The 23,851-nt window shown below is 45.1% G+C and overlaps 2 protein-coding genes across 2 annotated transcripts in view; both read right to left on the bottom strand.

Annotated features, from left to right (window-relative positions):
• tjp1b (tight junction protein 1b) overlaps positions 1 to 8,531 on the bottom strand; it is a 46,180-nt gene extending 37,649 nt beyond the window's left edge. The window contains exons 1-2 of the mRNA XM_068739404.1: positions 8,102 to 8,531; positions 7,498 to 7,609 (exon numbers count right to left, since the gene is read on the bottom strand). Of these exons, the coding sequence (XP_068595505.1) occupies positions 7,498 to 7,609; positions 8,102 to 8,531 (542 nt within the window). The remainder of the gene's footprint in view (positions 1 to 7,497; positions 7,610 to 8,101) is intronic.
• Positions 8,532 to 12,195: 3,664 nt separating this feature from the next.
• duox (dual oxidase) lies at positions 12,196 to 23,548 on the bottom strand. Its single transcript, XM_068739396.1, has 33 exons — positions 23,482 to 23,548; positions 23,313 to 23,396; positions 23,073 to 23,237; positions 22,215 to 22,402; positions 21,903 to 22,104; positions 20,955 to 21,121; positions 20,446 to 20,509; positions 20,025 to 20,121; positions 19,796 to 19,886; positions 19,287 to 19,389; positions 18,949 to 19,121; positions 18,686 to 18,861; positions 18,464 to 18,582; positions 18,241 to 18,378; positions 17,425 to 17,541; positions 17,113 to 17,315; positions 16,617 to 16,802; positions 16,174 to 16,399; positions 15,626 to 15,719; positions 15,369 to 15,544; positions 15,199 to 15,268; positions 15,012 to 15,050; positions 14,596 to 14,774; positions 14,254 to 14,484; positions 14,069 to 14,168; positions 13,922 to 13,971; positions 13,712 to 13,839; positions 13,451 to 13,604; positions 13,090 to 13,322; positions 12,846 to 13,004; positions 12,608 to 12,763; positions 12,402 to 12,530; positions 12,196 to 12,318 (listed from the first exon to the last, which is right to left on the bottom strand). Exons 1-33 carry the CDS (start codon positions 23,546 to 23,548, stop codon positions 12,196 to 12,198), a joined length of 4,587 nt encoding a protein of 1,528 aa, XP_068595497.1.
• Positions 23,549 to 23,851: the final 303 nt, after the last annotated feature.

Raw genomic sequence — 23,851 nt, 5'->3', positions numbered from 1 at the left:
ACACGTTTATGTATGTTAATCATATTTAATATATTAGAAGAAGATAATTCACAATTTTAACCGCTAATGAAAAAATGCCAAAGGGAAAAGAAGACGAAGAACAAAAAAGACAACAAGATAATTACAAATTATTTTTATACACTACTGACTGAAAGGAATTCCTTATATTTGACCCTTCATATGATCCTATTGTATTAAAAATGTAAAGTCAGCATTTCTGAAATTTAATTTCTGTAATCCAAATTACAAACTGGACTGTTGTTCATTATTTTCAATGTCAAGGAATTGGACATTCTTTTTTAATTACCGGTAACCAAGAAAAATCATGAATCTCTATTTCATTTCTGCTTTAAAACAGGCAGCAGAAAACACACAGCAAACAATAAAATGTAGAATATTATAATATTACTTATTGACACCTTAAAGATTATGTCTCCAGGTGTTTCACAATGGTTATAACCCATTAAAAGAAATAGAATCCCTGGCTTTTTAATAACAATTATAAGCATATTCCAGTCAGAGATATACAAAATATATAAATGCCCCTGTCACCACCAAGTCCACCACTCTTCTGTGAAATATAAATCCACAGAAAGTAAGTCTGCAACATCTTTTGTAGCAGATCCTTTTGTTATTTTATGGAGTGATAATGAGATTAAAATACTGTGACTTTTCATGGAGACATGATTTTCAATGTGACTTGCATGGCATTTTCCAAGAGCAACGTCTGCTCGAGGTGGAAAAACTGCTTTAACAACATCCAAACCTCAAAGGCAAAATGGTTGGTTGTGCAAACAGAGCAAAGATCCACAGCATGTCCCTTAAAATGACATTTCAACCAGATGAAGGAAGCTGAACGAAGGGTTTCTTTTCACCTTGTGTCACAGTAAAGTCATGCAACTACAGATGTTCACTTCAGCTGCACATTTTTTGTTTTACAAAAATGTAATATAACAAGGTCAGCGCTGGCTCTACAAGCTACATAACGAGCTTGGCCTTTTGTATCAGCTGTAGGTCATACAAGAACCTCGTTCTGTCCCAAAGGCTCCTTAAATACAGAGAAAATAGTCCATGAAGAAACATGAAAGGAGGCCTTTGTCTCCGTGAAACACCCCATCTTCCCCATGGAGGCCAATTACACTGATGAGAGAGGATGACTAAGGAACATGATTAACCGGGAGCTGCGTGATCCGTGTCTGACCCGGCTGAGGTTACGGCATCTTCAGTGACATCACTCCATGCAGAGCACTGACAAGAGATGCTGTTCTTTTAATGGCTGAAGTAAGATCCAGAAGGAAAAACTGAGAACAACCTTATTGCACCACACTAACAGCAAGAACATCCGACTTTCAAGATTTGGATTTTAACCTGCATGGGGGTAATTTCTCCTCTGACAAAATTCCATCTGTGCTGTGTGCACATCCATAAATCTCATTTGATGGTGACAACGTTTTCCAAGATAATTTGTCAGTGTTTTGTCCTCGTTTCAGTCGCAGAGGGTGGTTTATAAAGGGTTTAAAGAAGCATTGGTGATGGTGAAGCCTCTCACACTGGAGCTGCAGGTTTATGAGTGTAAATGGTGACACCTCACATGCACAGCATTTCGAGTTTGCGTGGGAGAGCCTATTAACTCCCAATGAACCATCTTGGCGATCCATCTGTGAACAGGGATTACAGTGTCAAACACGGTGTAGGCGGCACGGAGCAGAAAAGGACAGACAGAAAGATTGTCTGAACGTAAACAAAGGAATGAACAAGGAAAGAGATGGAGTGAGATGTGGTCAAAGAGGTGGATGGAGACACACACACATGCTGCGAGCAGAAGAACATGTTTAATGGACAATGAGAGGCGGCACTGCAAATACAGACAGGTTTTACATTTTATTATACACAAGTGGAGGTAAGAAGGGCGGTGGACGGGGGGGGGGGGGGGGGCAGCCACATGATTAGCTTGATGAGGACATTTCCAGTGAGGCCACGTCGTGCGTTAAAGCGCACGGAGTTGGACGCCAAACAGACAATGGTGAGGCTGTTATATCATCCTTTACGCATTCAACTTCACCAGGAAGAGCCGGCGGACTTCACGCTCACGCAAACTCCCCGAGCCTCAGCCGGAGTGTGCGTGTGATCCTCGCAACATGGTGCAGACGGGGCTGCAGCGGCGTGTCCGTGTCGGAGCGCGCCGTGGGCTCCGTGAGCCGCTCGTCTTGTGACGAGCTGTGGGAAGCGACAGCCCTCCCGGTTTTTTTTATTCCTTCCAACCTGCATCATCCTTCATCCTTCATCCTTCATCCTCATCCTCACCATCCGCACCGAGACGCATACTCACCACATTCGCTTCCTGGGAGGAAGGCAATGCTCTTTGTTGACGGCAGTCACCCCCAGAGCCAGCTGCATTACAGTAATGTATTTCTGGTAATTCACCATGGTACTGTCCACCGCTACTAAAAATCCAACCCAAAGAAAAGCACAGGTGATCATAAATGTCTTTATTCCCTGGCATCCGCCTCCGCTGCGTCTTCCGCGCTCAGCATCACAACGCCATTTCCAGCGCTGAAGGACTGACAGTGAAAACGCTCCCCAAGGAGCTCAGCGAGAGGTGCCGGACCGCTGCGACCCATGTCTGCAAGGACACTGACCGTGTTTCAGCGTGCGCGACGATCCATTCGACTGGGAAGCTTTTTGTTTTTGGAAAAAGGTCAGGATTTGGACATGTCTCCTTCCTCCTGCCTCCTCCTCCTCCTCCTCCTTCCTATCCAGGGCTGGAAACACTCCTAAAACGCTGCAGCGTCCAGGCGTCCGTGTGTGTGTGTGTGTGTGTGAGAGAGAGAGAGGTAGGGGAGAGAGTGTGTGTACCGTGTAGTCAGAGGGGAGGGGCGAGGAAGAGGAGGAGGAGGAGGAGGAGGAGGAGGGATGGATGGATGGAGGAGCACAGTTGTAGTGTCTGTAGAAGGAGTTTTTCCAGTGTGTCTTTGTTGTTAACGGCTTCAAATGTCGAGTATTCTTATTTAATATATTTCTATAAAGAAGTATTAAAACCGCGATGAAAATCCAGACATATTCCGACAGCCTTCCGGAGGGATCTGAGCTGATTCCTGTGAAATATTCCTGTGTTCATGTGTCGCAGCTGTCCTCTCAGAATCCTATGCCGAAGATGGTCCATGTGATTCCGGTCAGGTGACTCAGGCGCCCGGTTCTAGAGCGATCCAGGACTTCCACTGAAGCCTCGGTGGACTTTGAGGTCCTTTTGGAACGTCAGTTTGTTCTAGGATTCCCTCTACATCCTGCGGCTGGAGCTTACCACGACCCGGATGACTGAGAATCCTCACAGATATCTGGATCAGTCAGAGTGAGACGAGACGCGACCTTTCTTCCCGATCTTGGGTCAGAGGTCAGTGTCTTGTGAGGACACGAGCTATCGACGACTGCAGTAGTCAATAAAAATAGCATTTTAAAATTGTTCTCGTGCGATTGGCCTCTTTCTTTTTCAAACATTTGATGAATAAAAATATATTATATAATAATAACAGTGATATTATATAATAATGAGGAACATCTCGACTCACTGAACATTTCTGGAGCTTTCAACAGCATCTCAAGGTCATCCGTATCCAAGCAAGAAAGAACTTTAAGTGAAACTAAATGTTTCCAGCTCCGTAATGAAACCGTCTTGTGTAATCAAGGCTAAGCTGAGCGCACTGAATGCCAGCTCTGTGTAATTACAATTGAGCAGTTAGTTAGCTCGCTTGTTAACAAGCTAAACATGGAGTTCTGCTGCTCATCTTGGGTGACAATTAAAATCACACTCAGCGACAGGAAACTTTTGCTTGTGATACAAGAATGGCAGATGGTACGAGGGTACAGCTGGAGTTTAATTAAACTGAAGCGTCACACACAATAAAATTGGCAGAAAGATAATGGATCGTAGTGAATCCTGTTCTTTACACAATACATGTTGTATTAACGCAGAAAATGTGCGTTACATCGCCATAGCTCAACAGGGAGGTTCTGATACTGCCAGCATCGGGGAAGCAAATCCCACTGTGGCTGATGTTGCTATAAAAAAAAAAGATACTGTAGGGAAAGTATCGTTCACAGTACTAAACCTGACTAAAGTGTGAGATAAACATAAAGCTGCGTGTTTTGTGGTTCAAGAGTTGAATCAGCGCTAAATATACGTGTTTCTAAAATGAACAAAGCTTTATGCGTTGTGTACACGACAGGGCCTCGCATACAACACGGAGAATGAACATCAGGCCTTCTCTGAAATTTAACAGCGCTTTTTGTGGTTACCAGTTACTTCTGGGTGACTGGAAGCTGAAAGCCCTTCAGGGTATTAAAGGGACCTAAATTCACCCAGCGCTCATGTGTCTAAAAATCCTTTCATGCAGTACCTGCTGCAGAGACGGCCTCTAGCCGCATCTGGGTACTGAAATAAAAGTGACAGTGATGGAGGAATAATGTTGCAGATGAAATAAGGTCTCTGTGTTCGTTTTAAGAAAAAAAAAAGCACAATTAAAAGTCCCGTGATCTCTGCGATGAAACGGGGCCGCAGCTCAAACTGAGGACAAGCGTGGTTTCCGGGGATGTTTGTTTTTGGTTTGAAGCTTAAATACTTCAAAGCATATTAATATGCCATACTTTTAATTTCAAGTAGGCGACCTAAGTCAGCATGTCAGGCGCTACCCTGGAGCTTGTGTTTCACATTGTTCAATTCTGATTCACGGAGGAGCTTTATTAAAACCCTATCACATATCAGCCAGATCATTTGAAGCCAGAAATACATCTCACATTTGGAGGCCAGAAACAGAACTGCATTCTGCAGCAGAATAAATTATCTTTTGGTAGCCAGATTATGGCCATTGAACTGAGATCGCGTTGGCTGAGGGATGATTTGGTTGTCCCACACAGGAAACACCTAAATGCTGTCATCCGAACGGCCTTGCATCCAGTCTACGCTCACCTAACAGACCACAAGCGAAACCATCAGAGCACAGCTGCCGTCTAACAAACCCACCAGCGATGCACTCTGTCACCTCCCATCGACTCGGACGCCATTCAAGCCAGCACGGATCATCATTATCAGGCACACGCACGCACGCACACACACACACGCACACACACTGAAGGGAACCGGTGCGTCGGAAGCGTTGAGCCAGCAGTGGGTCACCGGCCGTGCTGCATTCTGAAGCCCACTGCACACGCATGCACACTACGCTGCGGCATCTCCACAGTGACGCTTCGGGGCAGTTCGCCCCATCGTTACCCTTCTCACATGAGAACCCACTGCTGACATCTTTTCCTGTGCGCCGCACGCTCACAGGGATGTGCAGTGACACACTGAAGTACGTTCCACCCCCCCAAAGAGCACTCCGCCCTTTCAAGTAAACAGAACCGACGGGGCTGCCCTTCTTTCTTGTGCCCTTCTCTCCTGTCCACGTTAGTCTGTGCAGGAAAATCAAAGCTGGTTTGTAGGACTCAGAGGCTGGTCCCAGAGGAGGCCAACCTGGACCTCTTCCGCTCTAACGCCGTGATTTATTACTTTTGCACCAAGCAAAGAAGAGAAGTTCACAGACAAAAGTCCTTTTCACATGAATGCACTGCACCAAGAAGAACAAGAGGGGCCTAATGAAACACACACAGTCGCATTTCAGTGCTGTCGCAGTGCTTTCTCTCCATGTGCCTTTGAGGTGAGTCATCAGCCAAGGGAAGCGTAACCTCACAGCTCCGGCTAATCTCTCCGCTCCTCCTCTGCCACCTCCTCCTCAACCTGCCAGGATCTCATTTTCTCCACTTATGGATGAAGGCACGGCGACTTACATCATCGTCGCAGCCTCTCATGTACATACAAGGCCGCAGATTCAAACGCATTCAGCGAGAATGATATATTCTGCAGGTTTAAATAGGTAAAGCAACGTTTCTTAGCAGAATGCATTTAATACACTTCAGTTAGCACTTTGGATTTCAGGCCGAGGTGACGACATGTATGTTGGTTGCACAAAAACTGCATCCATGCAGCTCTTGCAGCGATGCATAGAGCTTTTATGCCCTTTATGACAGAAGCCCAGAGATGTGGTTAAATACTGCATGTTCACACTCCAGATCCCAGGAGAACATTAAAAACCCAAACTGTCTCTTTGAAGCTCCACAGCTGGTAATCAATGAGCTCTTCGGCTGTGGATCAGCGAGTGTGCACGCCAGAGGGGTTGTAAAAACACACAGTTCATCAGGAGGAAGATGTTCTCAGGTCGTTTCCATATTTATAGCAAGCACGGCTGCAGACATGCATCGTTCTGTCACATTTGGACACATCATGGCACGCAATTCTCAAACTCAGTATTTCTGACTTGAGGCATTTTCTGTCCTACTTCCTAAATAAACAAAACATTACGGCATTTTATCCAGACATGCATGCAGTCAGCCTCGCCTGATGCTTGATTTGTTCACTGTCTCTGAATGAACCCGCATTAAGAGATGATACACAAGAAGGAATATGAGGATAAAAAATACTGGAGCAACCCAAACCGTCTGACTTTACTAGAATGCAACGAGAGAGACCGTACGATCCAAATTACCCTCACTTACACTCAGCAGTCACACATTATCACAAAAAAAGAATCTAATCCAGACATATGAAAGACTTACATGGCCTTGTGAGTGTACGACATCGTCTCTGGAAGCTCTGTGTCCATTCTGACTGTGTTTACTGCTTGTCTGTTGTGTATGTTGGTCTGATCCTGTCAGCTCGTGTGTGTGTGTGTGTGTGTGTGTGTGTGTGTGTGTCAGAGCCACTGGGATAGCTGTGTCGCTCCATGCTGACTTAGCTGTCGTATATTGAAGAGGCCATCCTAGCGGTCTAGAGAGCATCAGCTTGTCTGTCACATACATGCGCGTGCACACACACACACACACACACACACACCTGGAAATATATCTTCACTGTTATCATCATCTGCTAATTGTTATTTTTTTACCATTTCTTTTATGCATGTCTTCAGGTATTCTTATTTTAAGAGATTAATAATGAATATAGAGAGAGCAACAATCTTCACCGGTGACGAATCAGGTTTTCCGCAGTAGTCAAATTAAATGTGAAATGGGGCCATCTTAGACCCCATTTCACAGGAATCTTTTATTAAACCTGATTTCTTCACCAAGTCTATGAGGTTAATTTAATTGTAGGACATGGCGGCATGAGCTGTATTGTGTACCATTCTAGTTTTTCTAATGTATATAAAAGGGCAGCACGCATCTACATTCCTGCTAATATTCCAGTCAGCTCATTTTCAACTGCAGCTGGCAAATGATGTGAAATGATTGCAGTGATTAGTTATGATATGCAAATATAAGTCAATGGTACAACAACCAAAAACAAGACAGCACAGACTGCACTCAGAGAAACAGGAAGCAACGAATAAATGATGCGTTCAGAACACACAGCCCTGCAAATCATTAGCAACTCATAAATCATTATTCTGAACATATTTATGTTCTCACCTTGAGTCAAACATTGGGTCATTGTACACGGAAGGGGAGCAAAGAGAGGCCTCTCTTGGGCTGTTTGGGGGGACGAGGAGACCCCCTGTCCTGCCCTGGCCGGGGGCACCATCTGTAGGAGTGGATTGATGTTATACATTATCCAATTTTTATAACTGTTAATTCAAACGCCACTGACATTATTATCTGCAGATAAACTCAATGAGACATAAATGGGCAAAAGTTTTTCTTTTCTTTTTGTGTCTGAGTATATTCAGTTTTATGTAACTTTAACTGAAGCATATTGATTGGGAATAGCAGAGCACAGACAGGTCCCTGCAGAGGGACTCCATGCTGAGCCCATATGTTGTTGGAGGCTAGTTAGGAACGCCGGCAGCTCAGTAATCCCCTCAGACATCCAGATTTAAAAGGCTATTTCTGTTGGCTCAGTCTGCGGCGCTGGATGTCTTCTCTTTATTCCGTAATTTCTTCGTTTCTCATTTCAGACAGAAAGTTAAACGCACAACAGGGTGAGTGACACAGCCAGGAAGAGAACATGAAGCCACTTTGACCTCAGCGTTTTGCGTTTTAGCTCATTGATGTAGCGCGTAAGAAGCGGCTTTACCTTCTCCGTCCAACAGAAAGGAGGTTAGCAGGTGGGGACACACCTCCTCCAAAACCGAGCAGAATGAGCAGAATGCCGCAGGCCCCTTTGAGGACAGATGGTCCAAGAATACCTCCGTCCGTTTCTCGCTGGACTGCTGTCCCAGTATTTCCTTGTACTCCCCCAGAGAGAAAACCTTATCGTACACGAGGTAGGGAAGCACGGCACTGACGTCCAGCTCGCTCAGGATGCTGTCCCGATGCTGTTCGAGGATCCTTGCTGCCCACCTCTTCCTCTTCCTGGTGCAGGGTTTCTTGATGGGCCTCTGCGGCTGCCTCTTCACGAACCACTTCTGCTTTGCGCCGCTGCCAAACATCTCCAAGTTGCAAAGACCCGCCAAAACCTCTTCCACGCCTCTGTCAATAGAGCTCCCAAAGGAGGGGAGACGCATATTTCAAACGAGGGCGGTAAGCATGCCACATATTTCTACGAGGTTCGCTTTGTTAGTGTCTGAGCGGGTTATCTGGGGCAGGAGGAGGCAATCTGGACGCTCGCTGGGTATTACTGACACTAAGAAGATTACCAGACTCTTAAGTGCACCAATGTAAACGTCTCACCTCTACACATTTTGCAACTGACCTGTCTGTTAACCGTTTATCATTTAATCATCACGTGATAAAATCCTTCAATTGGAAATACGTGCCACTAGTTTCTCGTATATATTGTAGCTGCCCCTGAGCAAGGCACCTCACCTCTGGCTGTTTGACTGGAGTGGTGCAGCAGTCCGCTAACCAGCTCCCCCCACACACCTGATTAGAGAAAGATGAAATCCTTTTCTCCTGGCCACTGACCCGTCCCAATGAAATGGCTTAACATACAATGAAATAGATCAAGGGCCAACAGTCGTGCAGCTGCAGCGTGAAGTGATGAAGGTTGACTTACTGTTCACCAGAAGAGGGTGCCAGCTCATCACTGGCGATGACATGTGATTATTGAACACATCGACCACATGGTGCCGCTGATGCGTGTTCCCGAAAACCTGGAAAAGAATTCAAACATTAAAATAACAATCCCTCAAAAGAGGAAAATCAACTACTACTGTGCTTTCGGCTTGTCCCGTGAGGCATCGTCACAGCAAATCCACCTTCTCCACTTCACCCTGTCCTTTGCATCGTCCTCCCCAACACCAGCCACTCTCCTGTCCTCCCTCACTACGCCCATGCATCTTCTCCTGGGTCGACCTCTAGCCCTGTTCCCTGGTAGCTCCATCCTCAGCATCCTTCTACCGATATAGTCCCCGTCTCTCCTCCGGACATATCCAAACCATCAAAGTCTGGTCTCTCTGACCTTGTCTCCAAAACGTCTAACCTTCACTGTCCCTCTTATTGTCTCATTTCTAATCCTATCCAACCTGGTCACTCCCAAGGAGAACCTCAGCATCTTCATCTCCTCCACTTCTAGCTCCGCCTCCTGTCTTTTGCTCAGAGGCAAGAATGATTGAAACTCTTTACACCCTCTGCGAGCCAATCTCTGGTGTGTCTTTCAGATGTTTCTGTGAATATCTTTCTTGCTGAGATCTGTGGACTCTTGGGCCATTTCTCTTTATAGGTGCTATAAAACTATAGACTCAAGAAGATAAGTCAAATGGAGAAACATGGCCCAGAGGGTTTAGCAATTTGACACAAAGACATTTCTTCTACAGTAAAAATCCAAATCATTCAGACCCCGCCGTGCGTTAGGTTAACTGAATTCAGTTTGTCATAGGAACAAAAATAGTTTATTGCAACAGCTATTAAAACAGGTTTTCAGAAATATAATGAAAGATATTTCTTTAACTGACTAACTGTACTACAAACTAGTTGAGGGAGCTTTAGCTGTGAGTTGCTGCGAAGCATAACTATTCCGTTCCTGGATTATTCCTCTGTTTACCTGCAACCACCTTCTTCAAATTCCATTCTTCCTCCTCCAGAAAGTACTGATTGTTTCTTTGCCCCACCAAACAGCATCGCAGAATTTATGCGTGCCGATTTTTTTAAGTTAGTCAACATGGATTTTTAATTTTTTTATTCTACTTATAATAGAGTGATAGAGCATCTTAAATGGTAAGTAATTTGCAGCAGCATCAGTAGTCCTTATTGCATCATGCAAATGTCTATCAGAATGACCTTACCTGATTTAAACTAAATTTAATTGCTTTATTATTTGCTTTCATCAGAGCACTTTTAGTTCATAGACAAATATACCAGACAAAAAAGGTATGCTTAGTAATCGGTGACCGATTCATTGCCCAATCGTTCATCAGTATTGCACAGTAAAATATGATCACGAGATTACACATAATCTGCACGATTGCATGAGCGTTTTCCGATATATGATTTGAAAGTTATCAATTCTCTGCATACCTCTATCTCGTTTAGTGTGTCAGAGTTCACAAGCCTGAAAGCTGTGCTTGGTCGAGTTACACAGCGTTCTGACACATCATATTTGTGGCAACGGATGGTCAGAATTTTACTTAATTTACTTTGCAAAAAAAAAAAGAGAAGAAGCATGGTTACAAACATTGCTAAGACTTTATTATTGTTTTATTCTGTTATACAACTGTTTATTTCTCAGCTGACTGATTCTGTAGTCGTGGGCACGCATCACACTTTAATGATGAACAAAACATGTACAACAGATTGATCAATTTTAAGTAAAAATTAAATAAAAATTCAGACTCAAAAGCAGACTCAGTGTGGAAAGTTTCTGTTCTGCCTGTCTGCCAAACGCGTGACTCATGCGCCGCCATCGCTTGCCATAACTTCACTGATAAACCAAAAAACGATCAATAATCAATTTCAAGTTCTACTTGAACTCAAAGTCCAACATGATCTTTTAAATAGCTAAATCTTATCTAACATGTTCTCCTATTATGTGGCTATCAGTGAAATGATTGATCATGTTCTGCACCACAGCCGGACTCTTATTCGTTTTATCACTGCTGGCACATGGACACGGTTTATTGCAGACTCATAGCTGAGTCAGACATTAATGTCAGCAACATACCTCACTGCTTCATGGCTTAATTTCTGTTTGAATTGTTGCAAACGCTTTGTAGAACATTTTTATGGCAGCTGGATAAGCCTTGGCAAGCAAATGAAAGTTGAAGGGGAAATAACCAGGTCGTGTCTCGCAGTGTCAGATTTCCAAATGAATTTCCCGTTTTGTTTCTTCATTGTCCGAACTGAAGAGAAATACAGTAATCAGAAAGGAAGTGAGTGGCTTTACCGTACATGAGGGTGACTGTTGGTCTGGTCTGGACAAATAATACACCTACACCGGACTCTTAGCCTTATTTGTTCGTTGCTACTTTAATCTATTTGCAGAGAAATAAAAGTCGTATTAGATTAGATTAAACTGGAAACATGGTGAAGTTTGCACAAAGTAACGTTGGTCCAGGATGGTGCTGCAAGTCAGTGTGTCGCAGAATAACAGTCAGAGGAATACTGATAATTCCATAATTTTGTGGGAGGTAATCAACCTTTTGACTTGTTTGTGAGTGAGGGAGTCGCCCGTCGTATCACTCAATCTACAAATGAAATTTTGGTGTGTGTTTGTTAATTCAAGTGTTAAAAGCTACGAGCGCCCGAAGTAGCAAAAATGCCACTCTACAAAACCCCAACAGGTTCTTAAATAATAAAATATTCTACTAAAACACAAAATATTCAAAATCACTAATCTACCCGGGAGCTGATCATTGAACCCAAAAGCACAAGAAATCAGTACCATGAATGAAAAATTAGACTAAACACAGCTAAGAATAAAAATACAATAAAAACTCACATGGTGCATGATGATTACACATGATTATACATGATTACACATGATTTGACATAAAATGTGAATAAAAAGCATGCGCTTCTCTGATTTCTTTGTTAAATAACTATTGTAATCATTTACTAATAGAAATCAATTGAAAAATATTCATGGTTAGGGTTAGAGATGAGAAATTAGAAGAAGACAAAGTTCAAGCTGTTTAGGGCTTTTCGCCTCAGCCCTAAACTGCCTGTGTGAACAGCAACGGCTGCTCATTTGCATTCTTCAGCATCGTGTGGCTCATATTTTCTGGGCACCATTTAGAAATTCTCATAGTGATGTATAAAATGAGCCTGATCCCTCTTGTTCATCTTCTGGCACGCTTTCTCCACGTTTTTGGTCAGACCAGGGGGTCCACAGCTGAAGACGCCCATTTTATCCACCTGCAGAAAACAAAGCAGATTCACTTTGTTCAGGCTGCTGGAGACAAGCATGTTTTAGCTGAAGATAGATATGCCAGACGGACCGTCGGGTGAACTTCCTGCAGCGAGCTGAAAAAGGACACAAAGGGCGGGCGGCCGAAGTGCGTGACGGATCGAAGGCCGGTGAAGAGGCTGCGGTTCCACACCTTCTGAAAGTGGCGCTCACAAACGTACTGTCCACACAAAGACAACAATGAGGGAGCTTTAGTGTTTCTATTTATGTTTGTTGCTGTACGCTTGCAGGTCTCACCAGCATGGTGGTGCGCAGGTCAAACTTCTCAGCCACTTGGGTGATGTACGCGTGGACTTCCACCAGCTCCAGGGTGTCCACCTCTTCCACTTCCCTGATGATGTCTGACACCCACTCAAACTGACGCTGTGTTCGCGTCACCCAGATGAAGTACACCTTCAAGTGGCCAACGAATAGCACGGTTAGCAAGGCGCCGATCATGCAGCGAGCTCCTCAGTGACATCTCTGTAAGCAGCACCTTTTTGCACTGAATCCTAGACCTGATGGAGGACTTGAACACCAGGTCTTTGAGGATGGAGGCAAAAGGAGTGACTCCAATTCCTCCTCCCACAAGTACAGACACCTCGTAGTCAATCCACTCCTGGTGGCCCTCGCCAAATGGGCCATCTAAGTACAGCTGAGGGTCAAATAAGACATGTGTCATGAAATAGCAAAGAAGGGAGAGGCAGGCGAAGCTGCTGACGTGTGATGATTTAACCTGCCTTGGGAAAGGATCCGAGTTCCAGCAGGTTTTCCTCAGCGTAGAGCTCTCGGAGCTGGCTGGTCCAGGGCCCCACGGCTCGGATGTGCAGGCTCAGCGTCTCTTCGTGCGGGGCGGATGTCAGAGTGAAGGGATGGTACTCATCTGTGCCCAACATCAGGCACGCAATACGAACCCACTGCCCAGAGCGATACTCAAAGCCCTGAGGGCGCTTGAACTCCAGGTGAGTCACACCTAGAGATGAGGCAGCCATTATTTCATTTCGGTGATCGTGGATAAGTCTGGTTTCATTAACAGAGCCTGAGATCAAGGGCGGACGGAAAATATTTCCATCGGGGTTTCCAGGAAATGTGAATTTTCACCTGAAGGCAGCAGCTCAACATTGATGACTGGAATCTCCAACTTCTTCCTGCTCAGGCTGATTAATTTGTCAAAAAGGAAGAGCAGTGCAGGTGGGATTAAGTAGATGTAGAAACGGGGCTCTTGCAGCAGGGCAAAACTCCCATGAATAACTGTCTGTGAAAAGAAAAGAATGCTTTCATCGCTCTGTCCTTAAAGCAACCTCACCATCACGGAATTCACTTGACTGCAAGCCAGTATTTGGGGTATTTCAAAGTACTTACAAGAGTGTACACAATGACATAGAGGTAATGTGTGACCCAAAATGCACGAAAACTGATGCGGCGGAAAAAAGGGGAGGCAAAAACATACATGAAGGCAAAAGTGAAAAGAAGCAAGACGCCAGTCATCCCTAGGAAACAGAAACAGAGTCATAAACTACAACAAAACTGTTCACGATCTACTGCAGGCGTAAAACCAGTTTCCTGTTGTACCTGGGACTGTCTGAAAGAACCAAAAGTACCACCGCATGGGAAGTTCGGACCTGCAATAAAAAAAAAATGCATTTTAAGTTAGTAAAAGTAATCCTCTGCACAAACAGCTGCTAAAAAGCAGGTGGGTAATGGAGCATCAAGCATTACCCATTGTTGTAAAAGACTTTTGGGAACAGACAGGAGATGATGTTGAGGTCACTGACGGCGAAAACGTAGATGTTGACAATGTGGCCCAAACTGTGGACAACTACAATCAGAACAGAAAAAGAAACGTGTGTAAAGAGGGTGAAGCCATCTCTCGGTTTCTGGGACGCTTGCTCCCGTGCGCAGACCTGCAAGAATGATGGCAGTCACGGCCATAAAGCGATGGAAGTCGATGGCAGCGTCAAAGGGGATGTAGCGGTTGAGGAACGTCTCTCGGCAGAGCGTGATGAGGTTGCGGCACACGGTGAGGAGCATGTAAGGGAACAGAAAGGAGACCCCGGCCGCCGAGCCCCGGGAAACGATGATGCCGACGATGGACGTCTCGGTGATGCCTGAAGATTCAGCTTGCAGGCCATAGTCTGTAAAGAAATTGTGTTTTTAAAATTACTTCAGAAAAGGTTTAAGGAGAAGAAGAACTGCGAGGCATGAATTTGACAGCGTGAGGAAGGGACGAGGACGACTCGACTCACAGTAGCATCTTTCAAGGCACACGCCAGCAACAATGCCGTAAATGACGATGAAGCAGACGATATGGCGGCGATAATTCTCAATGAAGCGTTTGAAATGCTGGATCTTCTGCCGGATTGGGTTCCTTATGTACTGCTCGCGCTTTGGGTTCACGTAGACATTCGGAGTTCTGACATTTAACCTGAAAAAAAATATCGAATTCTTTAGACTTTATCGGGTGAGTATTCTGGAGCCAATAATATGTTCTCGATGATAATTAGAAACCATTGAACCAGACCTAATGCAAATAAACCTTATCATTTGTTGAGCCTTATCAGATTGGGTTTGCTGATCTTATACTACTCAGTATTCCTTTTCCCTCCTCCCATCCAGAAAGTATTCAAATGTAAGAAAAAATATGAAAAGACAGGGAACAAACTTTTTCCGTCTCCGGATCTCCTGAACATCTGGCTTGTTACTGCTGCAGACAAGAGAAACAAGATGGCAAGCAGTAAAACGCCAGTAAAGACAAGATGAACGGCGAACGGCTGTTTTTCTATAGAGCGACAGGCAGGCGTTGGCACCTCAGGAATCTAAATGAACGCTTACAGCCTGTTTTCGCTTACCCGTTGGCTGGACAGATGAAGGACACTCTCTGGTCTCGACTCAGACGTTTCCTCCCCTGTTTTTCCATCCCTTCACACACACACACACACACACACACACAGACATAGTTAGTTAGACATCAGATGCGTTCAGGAAACTGAGGATTAGAGATTGCCCTCTTAGACCAAACCTTTGACGTTGAGTTGTGCGAACTGCAACTCCTTGTCGTGGTCCCGCAGGAGGAAATGGAAATCCTCCCACGAGATCCTCTCCTTGTCGTCAAAGCCGGCGGCCTGCAGCATGGCCTTGATGCCGTCCTCCGCCCGGCTCTTCGACAGAGCGCCGTTGGAGATTTCAATGAAAGACCTGCAACACAGTAAATGGGGCAAAGATTAAATATGAAAGGGGGGGGGGGGGGGGGGGTTAAAATGAATCAATCAATCAGACCTGAGCATTCTGATGAATTCGTCTTTAGATAGGAAACCAGTTCCACTGATGTCGTGCATGGAGAACATCAGCATGGACTTTTCCTCAGGAGTCCCTGATTAGAAATATTTTGATGGCACAAATTCGGACATGGCTAATAGCTGGTTATCTAATCTAATCAATGCATCCATTGAGAGCATCTTAAACAACAAATGTCATATCTGGACATTAGCATGTCAAGTAGTCCAGGGGTCCCCAACCTTTCTCCTGCCATGGACCCGTTTAATGCTCGCTATGTTTCCACGAACCGGAGGGTAATTAAAATGACACAAAACAAAGAGTGACCTGTTGATAAACCGGTTTTTCAAAATGAAGCACCTGCCAGACGCTAATATTTGATACAACAGAAATCACATAAATTATTTATCCTTTCTGTGCGGTCCGGTAACAAATGCCTCACGGGCCGGTAGCGGGCCACGGCCCGGTGGTTGGGGACCCCTGAAGTCGTGCATTCAGAGCTCCCGCCATTCACACACATGGCTATAGGCCTTTGGTGCTGAACACGTTACCTTTCATAAAGATCACCATCACATCAAGAAACTCTTGGAAGGAAAGGTAGCCGTTTCCATCTTTATCAGCTAGCGTGAACATGGACTCCACGAATAAGGAATCAGGCTTGAGGCCCAGTGCGTCGGCGAACTCGGACGCTGTCAGCTCACACTGGAGGACCCCTTTGGCCTTGGTAGGGGAAATGCCCCTCAGGTCCCCAGCATCGCACTTCTCTATTTCCAAGACCTGAGGAACAGGGAGTGTCATTACACGCCACCGCGAGTGGCGTTTGTAATATCTTATGAGGTTACTGTACGTCCAGAACGGATGAGGTCATCAACACGACTAACAATTAGCTCTTTTGACCTCAAACGAGGATTGACGACAGTTTGTGGCCGAGCTTAAAGCTGCTGCTGCCGTAGCCGAGCGGCGGGTGAGGTGAGCATCCAGCGTCTGGCTGTACCTTAGAGAAAGCATGCCGAATGAACGTTTCCACAATCTGAGCCCGCTGCTCTCTGGTCGTAGCCTCCCTCAGCAGTTCCTCCTCTCTCATCTCCTTAACTTTAATCTCCTGCGTGATGTCCATCTCCCGCAGGCAAAGCAGCTTGACAAACTCTGCACGTTTGCTCTCATCATCGAAAAACAGCACCTGGACACGCAGACACGGCCGGGCGAGAGAAGAAGAGGACGGAGGGAGACAGAGACAGAGGCGATGTAGATGAGGTGCATCTGCAGAATCATGCTTACAATAAAGATCGGACAAGCAGAAGAGACTTCGCTGCAAAAACAATGGGAAATGGAAGTGCTTAAATTGCAAACAAACTCAAATGTGGGCAGATAATTATCTGGTTTGTGCTGACAGACGATGCAGCAGCAGCAGCAGAATTTTTCAGAGCGCTTCATGTCCTCTATTAGACTTTAAAATATAAACCAACACCTGTTATTTCCCAGCCGCTCACCAGGTCGTACTCCTTTGACACTTTGAGCATCAGAGCTTTATGGTGACGGTTGTTGGAGAGAAAGATGTCGAGGCAGGCCTGGTTGCCCAGATTGAGGCAGCGATGAACAGAACCAGATCTGTCACACACCTGCAGCCTCCTCTTCTCATCCACCGCCACGCTGACGGGGTGCAGAGGCTTTCCACCGCCTTGCCACTCGTCGGCTGAGCAGACGGGAGTTTATAAAGACAAATGTCAAAGATGACATTTATTAACCAATTTGTATTAAGTAAATGAATTGGAGGAAGGATTTTTTTTTTACAGATTTCTTACCAGTGATTCCCACTGCAGGTTCCTCTTTCGTGTCACCAGCTTTTCGTCGTCTTCTCTGGAACTTCTTGTACCTGTGCTTGCGGCGATACGCCACCATGCAGGCCACGGTAAAACTAACTGTGAACGCGGAAGGATCATTATTGATGATTTGTTTCACCTCACAAAGGCTGAGTGATGAGGTTTTCAGGAAATGTTGGGAATGTTACCAGGAGCAGATGATTAAATGTTGGGGATGATCCAGAAGAGATCGGGGATTCTAGATCACTTTGAAATTTCCATTAACATTGCAGTAAATAAAGCTTCACAATTTGTTCCTCAATATCTCGGTTGATTATTGATTATGTTTATGGAATTTGACACAATCATGTAGGGTGGGGGTCTCGATCTTACCACTGAATTTCATCTGGATTGGATCCGGATATTCTTGAGATTTTTCTCAAAATGGGGGTTCACTAGCGATCGGGCCAACTGTGCATTTAATATTAGAGATAGAGATTTCTAACGATGGTCGTCTTATATTCAATAATCTCTCTCTGATCACCTCCACAAAGGATCTAGATCCAGAAGAATCCACCATTACTAAAAGTGAAGCTGTTTGCGAATAACTTCTAAACTAATATTGATATCAACGTGAATCCAATTGCTAAATGTTTGTTTTCACGGTTAAGGAATCTAAAAAATACAGATAAAATGAATGTAGGACAATATGTTTTGGTGTAAATCACAATATAGGCGGCCTGAGGTGCTTGGGGGAGGTCTGCGCTCTCCGAGGGCTTTTCTGGTGTTTGTGTGAATCTTTGTGAGGATGTTACTGACCAACAGGAAAGAGGAAGAGGACAATGATGAATATCCCATAGCCAGCTTTGCTGTCTTCAAAGTAGTAGAGTTTGGTAGCTTTGGTGCAGGGATAGAGCGCCGATGAATTTAGCTGTGCGGGCTGACCACAAGGATCACCTAAGGCAACAGAAAGCATGTTCTATCAGTTTAAAAAGATTCTAAATGCATCTTTCTGTAAGAATTAAAGATAAGGCATTCTCACCATCCTTCCAGAAGAAAACATTCTTCTGTATATCAGCGGCTTCTGCGCTTGTGGCAGCAACGAGGACATCGTGAAAGGTCGTATTGAGAAAAACCTGAATCTCCTCTTCTGTGAACAAACTGGGCAACACTTTTTTTGCATTAATAATGGCGACTGCACACTTGGTGAAGCAGCGATCGTGCGTGATGCTATAGATTCTATTGTCCTTCAGGAGGCGCTCACCCATTCTGCTTGTTCTCAAACCAGAAGCGGTCTCCATTTCTGGTACGTTCGAACTGGTCCAGGATTATGGCCGTAAAAAGCGACCCGTGGCCGCTGTGAGACTCCAGCAGCCCTCCGGGGAAGAGCTCCAGTGTTGAGATGTCTCCGTTATACAGTTCGGCAAGATCGTGGAGCAGCTGTCGCATTGAAACACAGGGCATTAACTCACGGGTTTGCTTTTCCACGCAGCTCCTGCGTGGTCATCCTTCAGCTCTTGGTCGTACCTTTGGGTTGGTCTCATTCAGTTCAGTATTTATTTCTCCAAATGACTTGACGGGAGGCAGATTAAGAGCCTTTCTGACTTCGGTGTAACTTTGAAGACCGAAGTCTCGTCCTCTTTGGATGGTCATGGCCACCAGATCAGAGCGGGTGAATCTTAGGGGTCCATACATATAGTCTGTCAGGGAGAAAGCCAGTGCATAAGATGGCCTACTGATGAATGGCAAGTGTATAATGCGATGGTCGGGCCATTGTTAAAAAATATTTTTGGAATTTTGCTGATTGCAGATTTGCAATGTTCCTGATTTTTGATACGAGCATAGAAAAAGGCGGATTAAAAAACCTCTCAGGTCCTCCACAATAACGTTGTCCTCCTTCTCTGCTATCTGGGAGGCCATCCCCATGATGAGGTCATCGACGTCCTGACCCGTCCTCACATTTACACTCTTGGGGGAAACAGCGACAAAGGCATTAACATATAATATGCAGTAATATACACTATATATTATATATTCACTCCACTAACATGGAAGGAGTCAAAAGAAATTGTTTGGACAGCTCTTTTGTAAAGAAACGATCATAATCCATTTCTGCATTCATTTCTGCATTGAGTCTTTGTAAAGCGTCTCAGTGTGAGTAATAACAAACATCACCGCTTTCCTCTACTACAGTAAGGGCTGAAATGATTCATACAAATGAAGCCAGAATAAAAATGTTCACAGTCCTTCAGTTTCCAGACTGAATAAATAATTGTATTAAATGTGACTTTACTGCCGTTACTTAATACAATGAATTCAAAGAAATGAAGAAGAAAGGCACTCATTAAAATGCAGAAGTAAGATCATGATATACCTCACGTTTCCAAAAGCTGTTACAAAGACGCAGCGCCGGGGATGAGCTGCCATCCATGTTGACAATGTCACGAAAATGGCAGGTTCTGTTTCTGTCGGGAAAAGGAGGGTTTGATTTGGAATAGTTTTAACTTACTGTTTTAGTGTTCATTAATATCACATTCAAGTGCAGCCCATTAGATTTCAGTAAAACATAGTAGGATTATTATTATTATTTTTTACAGTTATACCTCATGTAAACACCAGAGGGAGCCATAGTGATGCCATATCTCACAGCAGCAACTTCAAACTCTGGAGAGATCCCCGGATCGACAAACTTCTGGTAACCTATAAAGAGAAAAGAATATAAAACAGAGAATAAAGGAGAATACGTGCTGACTCATAAACAATCCTCACAACCACACACCCTACACCAACATCTGAAAGGCTATGAAACTGAAGAGCAATTCAGATGACCAGAGTTGCTTTAACTTTCTCCAGCTGTGGGTGCCTATTCAGCAGAAGAAAGAGACTCAGGCTGACGTTTTTGGTGACCAGGCACATACTTGTTAAACTCTGCCAACGATAGCTCACCTCACCGCGGCTTGTGGGCATCAGTGCATGACCTGTTCCATTCCACTCTTACGCAGACAAACTCTGGATGCTTCTTACCTGGATAAGGAGGAAGCTTTCTGTCTCCAACATAAGCAGGCAACCATTCGTATACAGCGATACTCTGAGAGGAAAAAGAAGAGGGATCGAAAGCAGGAATGCGTGCAGTTGGATGATAGTATGTCTTGCAAACAATTGTTTTTAATAGAATAGAATAGAATAGAAAGCCTTTATTGTCATTGCATAGTGGATATACAATGAGATTAGGAGTGCTGCTCCGTTTGGTGCTTAGTTACAATATAAGCCTTATTTTAAACCTATCAATCTATAAAACCTTCTTTTAGGATTGCAGTTTATTATTTGGATGTGATATCATCAAAAATTTCACAAGATTTAAACTATTCTGCATAATAGTAACAGACTAGATAAAAAAAACGGAGAGATTATGTATTCACTTTTTAGAATAAAACCATAAAACGACCACCTTGATGCCACACCATTCACCCGAGGGTGCAAATTAAATCTGCACTCGTGCCACGCGGGGATTACGTGCAGACTTTTCCTTCTACCTGGAACGTGGCCACGACGATCTTCCTGGCGTTTTGAAACAGCTTTTCGTCTGACCACTGTGGGTGCTCCACGTGCAGTTTGGAGGCGACATAATTGTGGTAGCGAAACCAGATAATCCCCTCTGCTGCCGTGAACATGTTCTCATTGGCCCAGGAATTTCCCAACACTGGAAGGCAGAGGATGGCACAAAATTACAGGGAATTCTGCTATTCCATCATAGGAATAAATGTCACTATGGTAGCAACACAAGCAACAGAGACAATAGGAGCCTCAAAATTATCACAAAGCTACTGCACCCCCCCCATCTGTATAGGTTAACTCTTCCTTTACATTGATTGATGAGCATCTGACCACTGACAGGATGATTAGGCTGCTTGTTTTTAGGAACGGGACAACAGGATCGGATCCTCCACCGCCACACCAGATAATAAGTACACGCCTTTAACAAAGCAAGCAACAAAACACTGGTTTCGTGACACCTGCATGCTTTTCTCTTTGCTACAGGGAGGGGGGGGGGGGATTTACTGCGGCAAGCGTGGAAAGCCTTTTACACAATAATTAAAGAGTCATAGCGCACGTCAGATAGGAGCATCTCTTGACTCAGAGTTGCAGGCTGCAGCCCTGTTGGAAGCAGACGGGGCGAAACAGTCTGTGCATGAAATCATCGCTGTTTGTTATCAGCCTGCAAAACAGACACCAAGTCACTCAAATGCTCCGTGTGTGTGTGTCTGTGTGTGTGTTCATGTAGTTTTAATGTGAACTAAGACTTCCCTTTACGGAAAATGTCTGTTTTAATGACTGCACTACTTTGGACTGAGTCTGGGCCAACATATCAGGGAAAGCTATGTTGGCCATCAACATGCATAAATTGTTCCTGCAGGCGTATTATTTGCTGACAGCATTTGGTGCATGGTCTCCATTAAAAGATGAGGAATGAAAGGTCTCACCGTAAAGGTCCTGGGGGCCGGAGTCTCCCGTAGAGGGGTCTGCAGAACTCCACATGAAACTGCGCGCTGTAGCACGAGTTGGCATGTTCCACTCAGCGCCCGAGGCCAAGAGGCCTCCGGAGAAGGTCCTCAAGGAGTCGGACCAGGATCCAGATGGGCCATAGATGGAGCTGCCGTCTATCCATGCAGTCACCAGGTTGACCTGTGTCAAATTATTGTAGCTCATGAAAGGGGAATGTGGGGTAACACAACATACGTGACCTGTGCTCTGATACAGTATTTAACACACTGATAGGAGTCGATAATCCGCACCTGTGTGCGAGGGTTACCGGGACTCTGGCCCGTGTCTTTGTCCCATGGCCCTCTCTGGAAGGGCAGCAGGACATCTCCGCTGTCAGTGGGGTCAAAGATGGGGTCACCTCTTGGAATTCGGATGTTCATGAACTCGGGTGGACACCCAGGAGTTCTTGAGTCAAACATTTCAAATGTAACGTGATAACCTGTGGAGTAATAATAAGAATGTTCAAATGTCGTCACTGCATGCACAAAATAATACTTGGGCAGAAACTGAACGTTTGTTTAGTTGATTTAGCTCATCTGGGGTTGAAATAGTAATAATAATAATGCATTGGTCTTATATAGCGCTTTTCTGGACACTCAAAGACGCTTTACATTGTGCATTATTCATTCACTCCATACTTGGTGGTGAAGCTCATATAGCCACAGCTGCCCTGGGGCAGATACAGCTGCCCCGGGGCAGACTGACAGGAGCGAGGCTGCAAATTTGCGGCACCTGCCCTCCTGACCACCACCGACATTCACTCGCTCACTTCATTCACACAGGCAATGTGGGTGAAGTGTCTTGCCCAAGGACACAACGACAGTGCACACGTGTGCCAGAGCCGGGATTCGAACCGCAGGCCTCTGAGATCATAGGACGACCATTCAAACAAGAAGCACAGATAACCGATGAGAGGAAGGTCTTTTATCATTAGGTATCAGTATCAGACTTATTAACGCCCATTAAGTTGAAAACAGGCTTCCTTTTGCGTCACTTTTACGCATCCTCGTAAGAACGGCTCAATTGATGTGAATTTGTACCTCGAGTTTGTTCCTGCAGAGATATATACATTATATACATTATATACATTATATCCATTCCACATTTACCAAAGAAGAGGGACAGCACGGTGCGGTTGCGCGCCGAGGGCAGCCCGGAGGGCCCCGCCGCCAGTAGGCTCGACAGCCGGCGGGGGTTTGGAAGCAGCGGCTCCTGCACAGGTTTGTATACTCCGTCCCAGTAGTGCGCGGGCACGAGACGAACAAGGTGAGAGCCTGCGCGGGCACAAACACAGTCCAGGTGACCAGGTGAGTCGGCAGACCGATCCACCGGAGCTGCTGGCGACTCACCGACGGCTCCGCGACTGGGGTGTCCCAGACTGTTGTACCAGCCGTCGAAGCGCGGCACCTCCCAGGTCGTGTCCGAGCTCGAATCTGTTCAGAGGCCGGGGGGGTTAAAGGAGAATCGATCCCGCACGTTTCATCTTTGATCGGCTGAAGTCTTCTCCGCTGTACTCACGTTCGCTGATGCAGAGCACCAAGCCGCACGTTGCGCAAACACTCCAGAGCCATTTACGCAAATCCATTGATGCGAGAGGCGCGTCCCGGCTCAGCGTCCAGCCGAGAGGGGTGAAGGACTCCTGAAAAGACGCGCTGAAGGTAACCGACTTCCTTCTTCTGTTGGATTTCAGCAGTGATTAGAGTTTAGGCGGAACAAAGACAGGACGTCTGATTTTACAGGCGCGCGTTCTCGGCTTGGAATTCGTTCTTTTTCTTTCCTTTTCTTTTTTTTCTTTATTTTTTTTTGCATAAAATGAATCTTTTTGGTCACGTGTGTAAACTCCAGACATCCAGCTGTGCTGTTTGCCTCACTGTTTTATACATGGGGT

This window comes from Brachionichthys hirsutus, chromosome 5 (assembly GCF_040956055.1).
Source record: "Brachionichthys hirsutus isolate HB-005 chromosome 5, CSIRO-AGI_Bhir_v1, whole genome shotgun sequence".
NCBI lineage: Eukaryota > Metazoa > Chordata > Actinopteri > Lophiiformes > Brachionichthyidae > Brachionichthys > Brachionichthys hirsutus.
Note: the sequence above shows the minus strand (reverse complement) of the source record. Positions and strands in the feature narration are given on the sequence as shown.

Bases quoted from the DNA above. Each gene is read 5' to 3' on its own strand.
- duox (XM_068739396.1), bottom strand. From the start codon at position 23,548: ATGGATTTGCGTAAATGGCTCTGGAGTGTTTGCGCAACGTGCGGCTTG. The intron at 16,803-17,112 runs GTGAGCGGCTGG...CTGCGTGTCCAG, and splicing joins TGTCAAAGGAGTACGACCTG to GTGCTGTTTTTCGATGATGA. The intron at 14,775-15,011 runs GTTTGTTCCCTG...ATTTTTTTTCAG, and splicing joins GAGATCCGGAGACGGAAAAA to GTTAAATGTCAGAACTCCGA.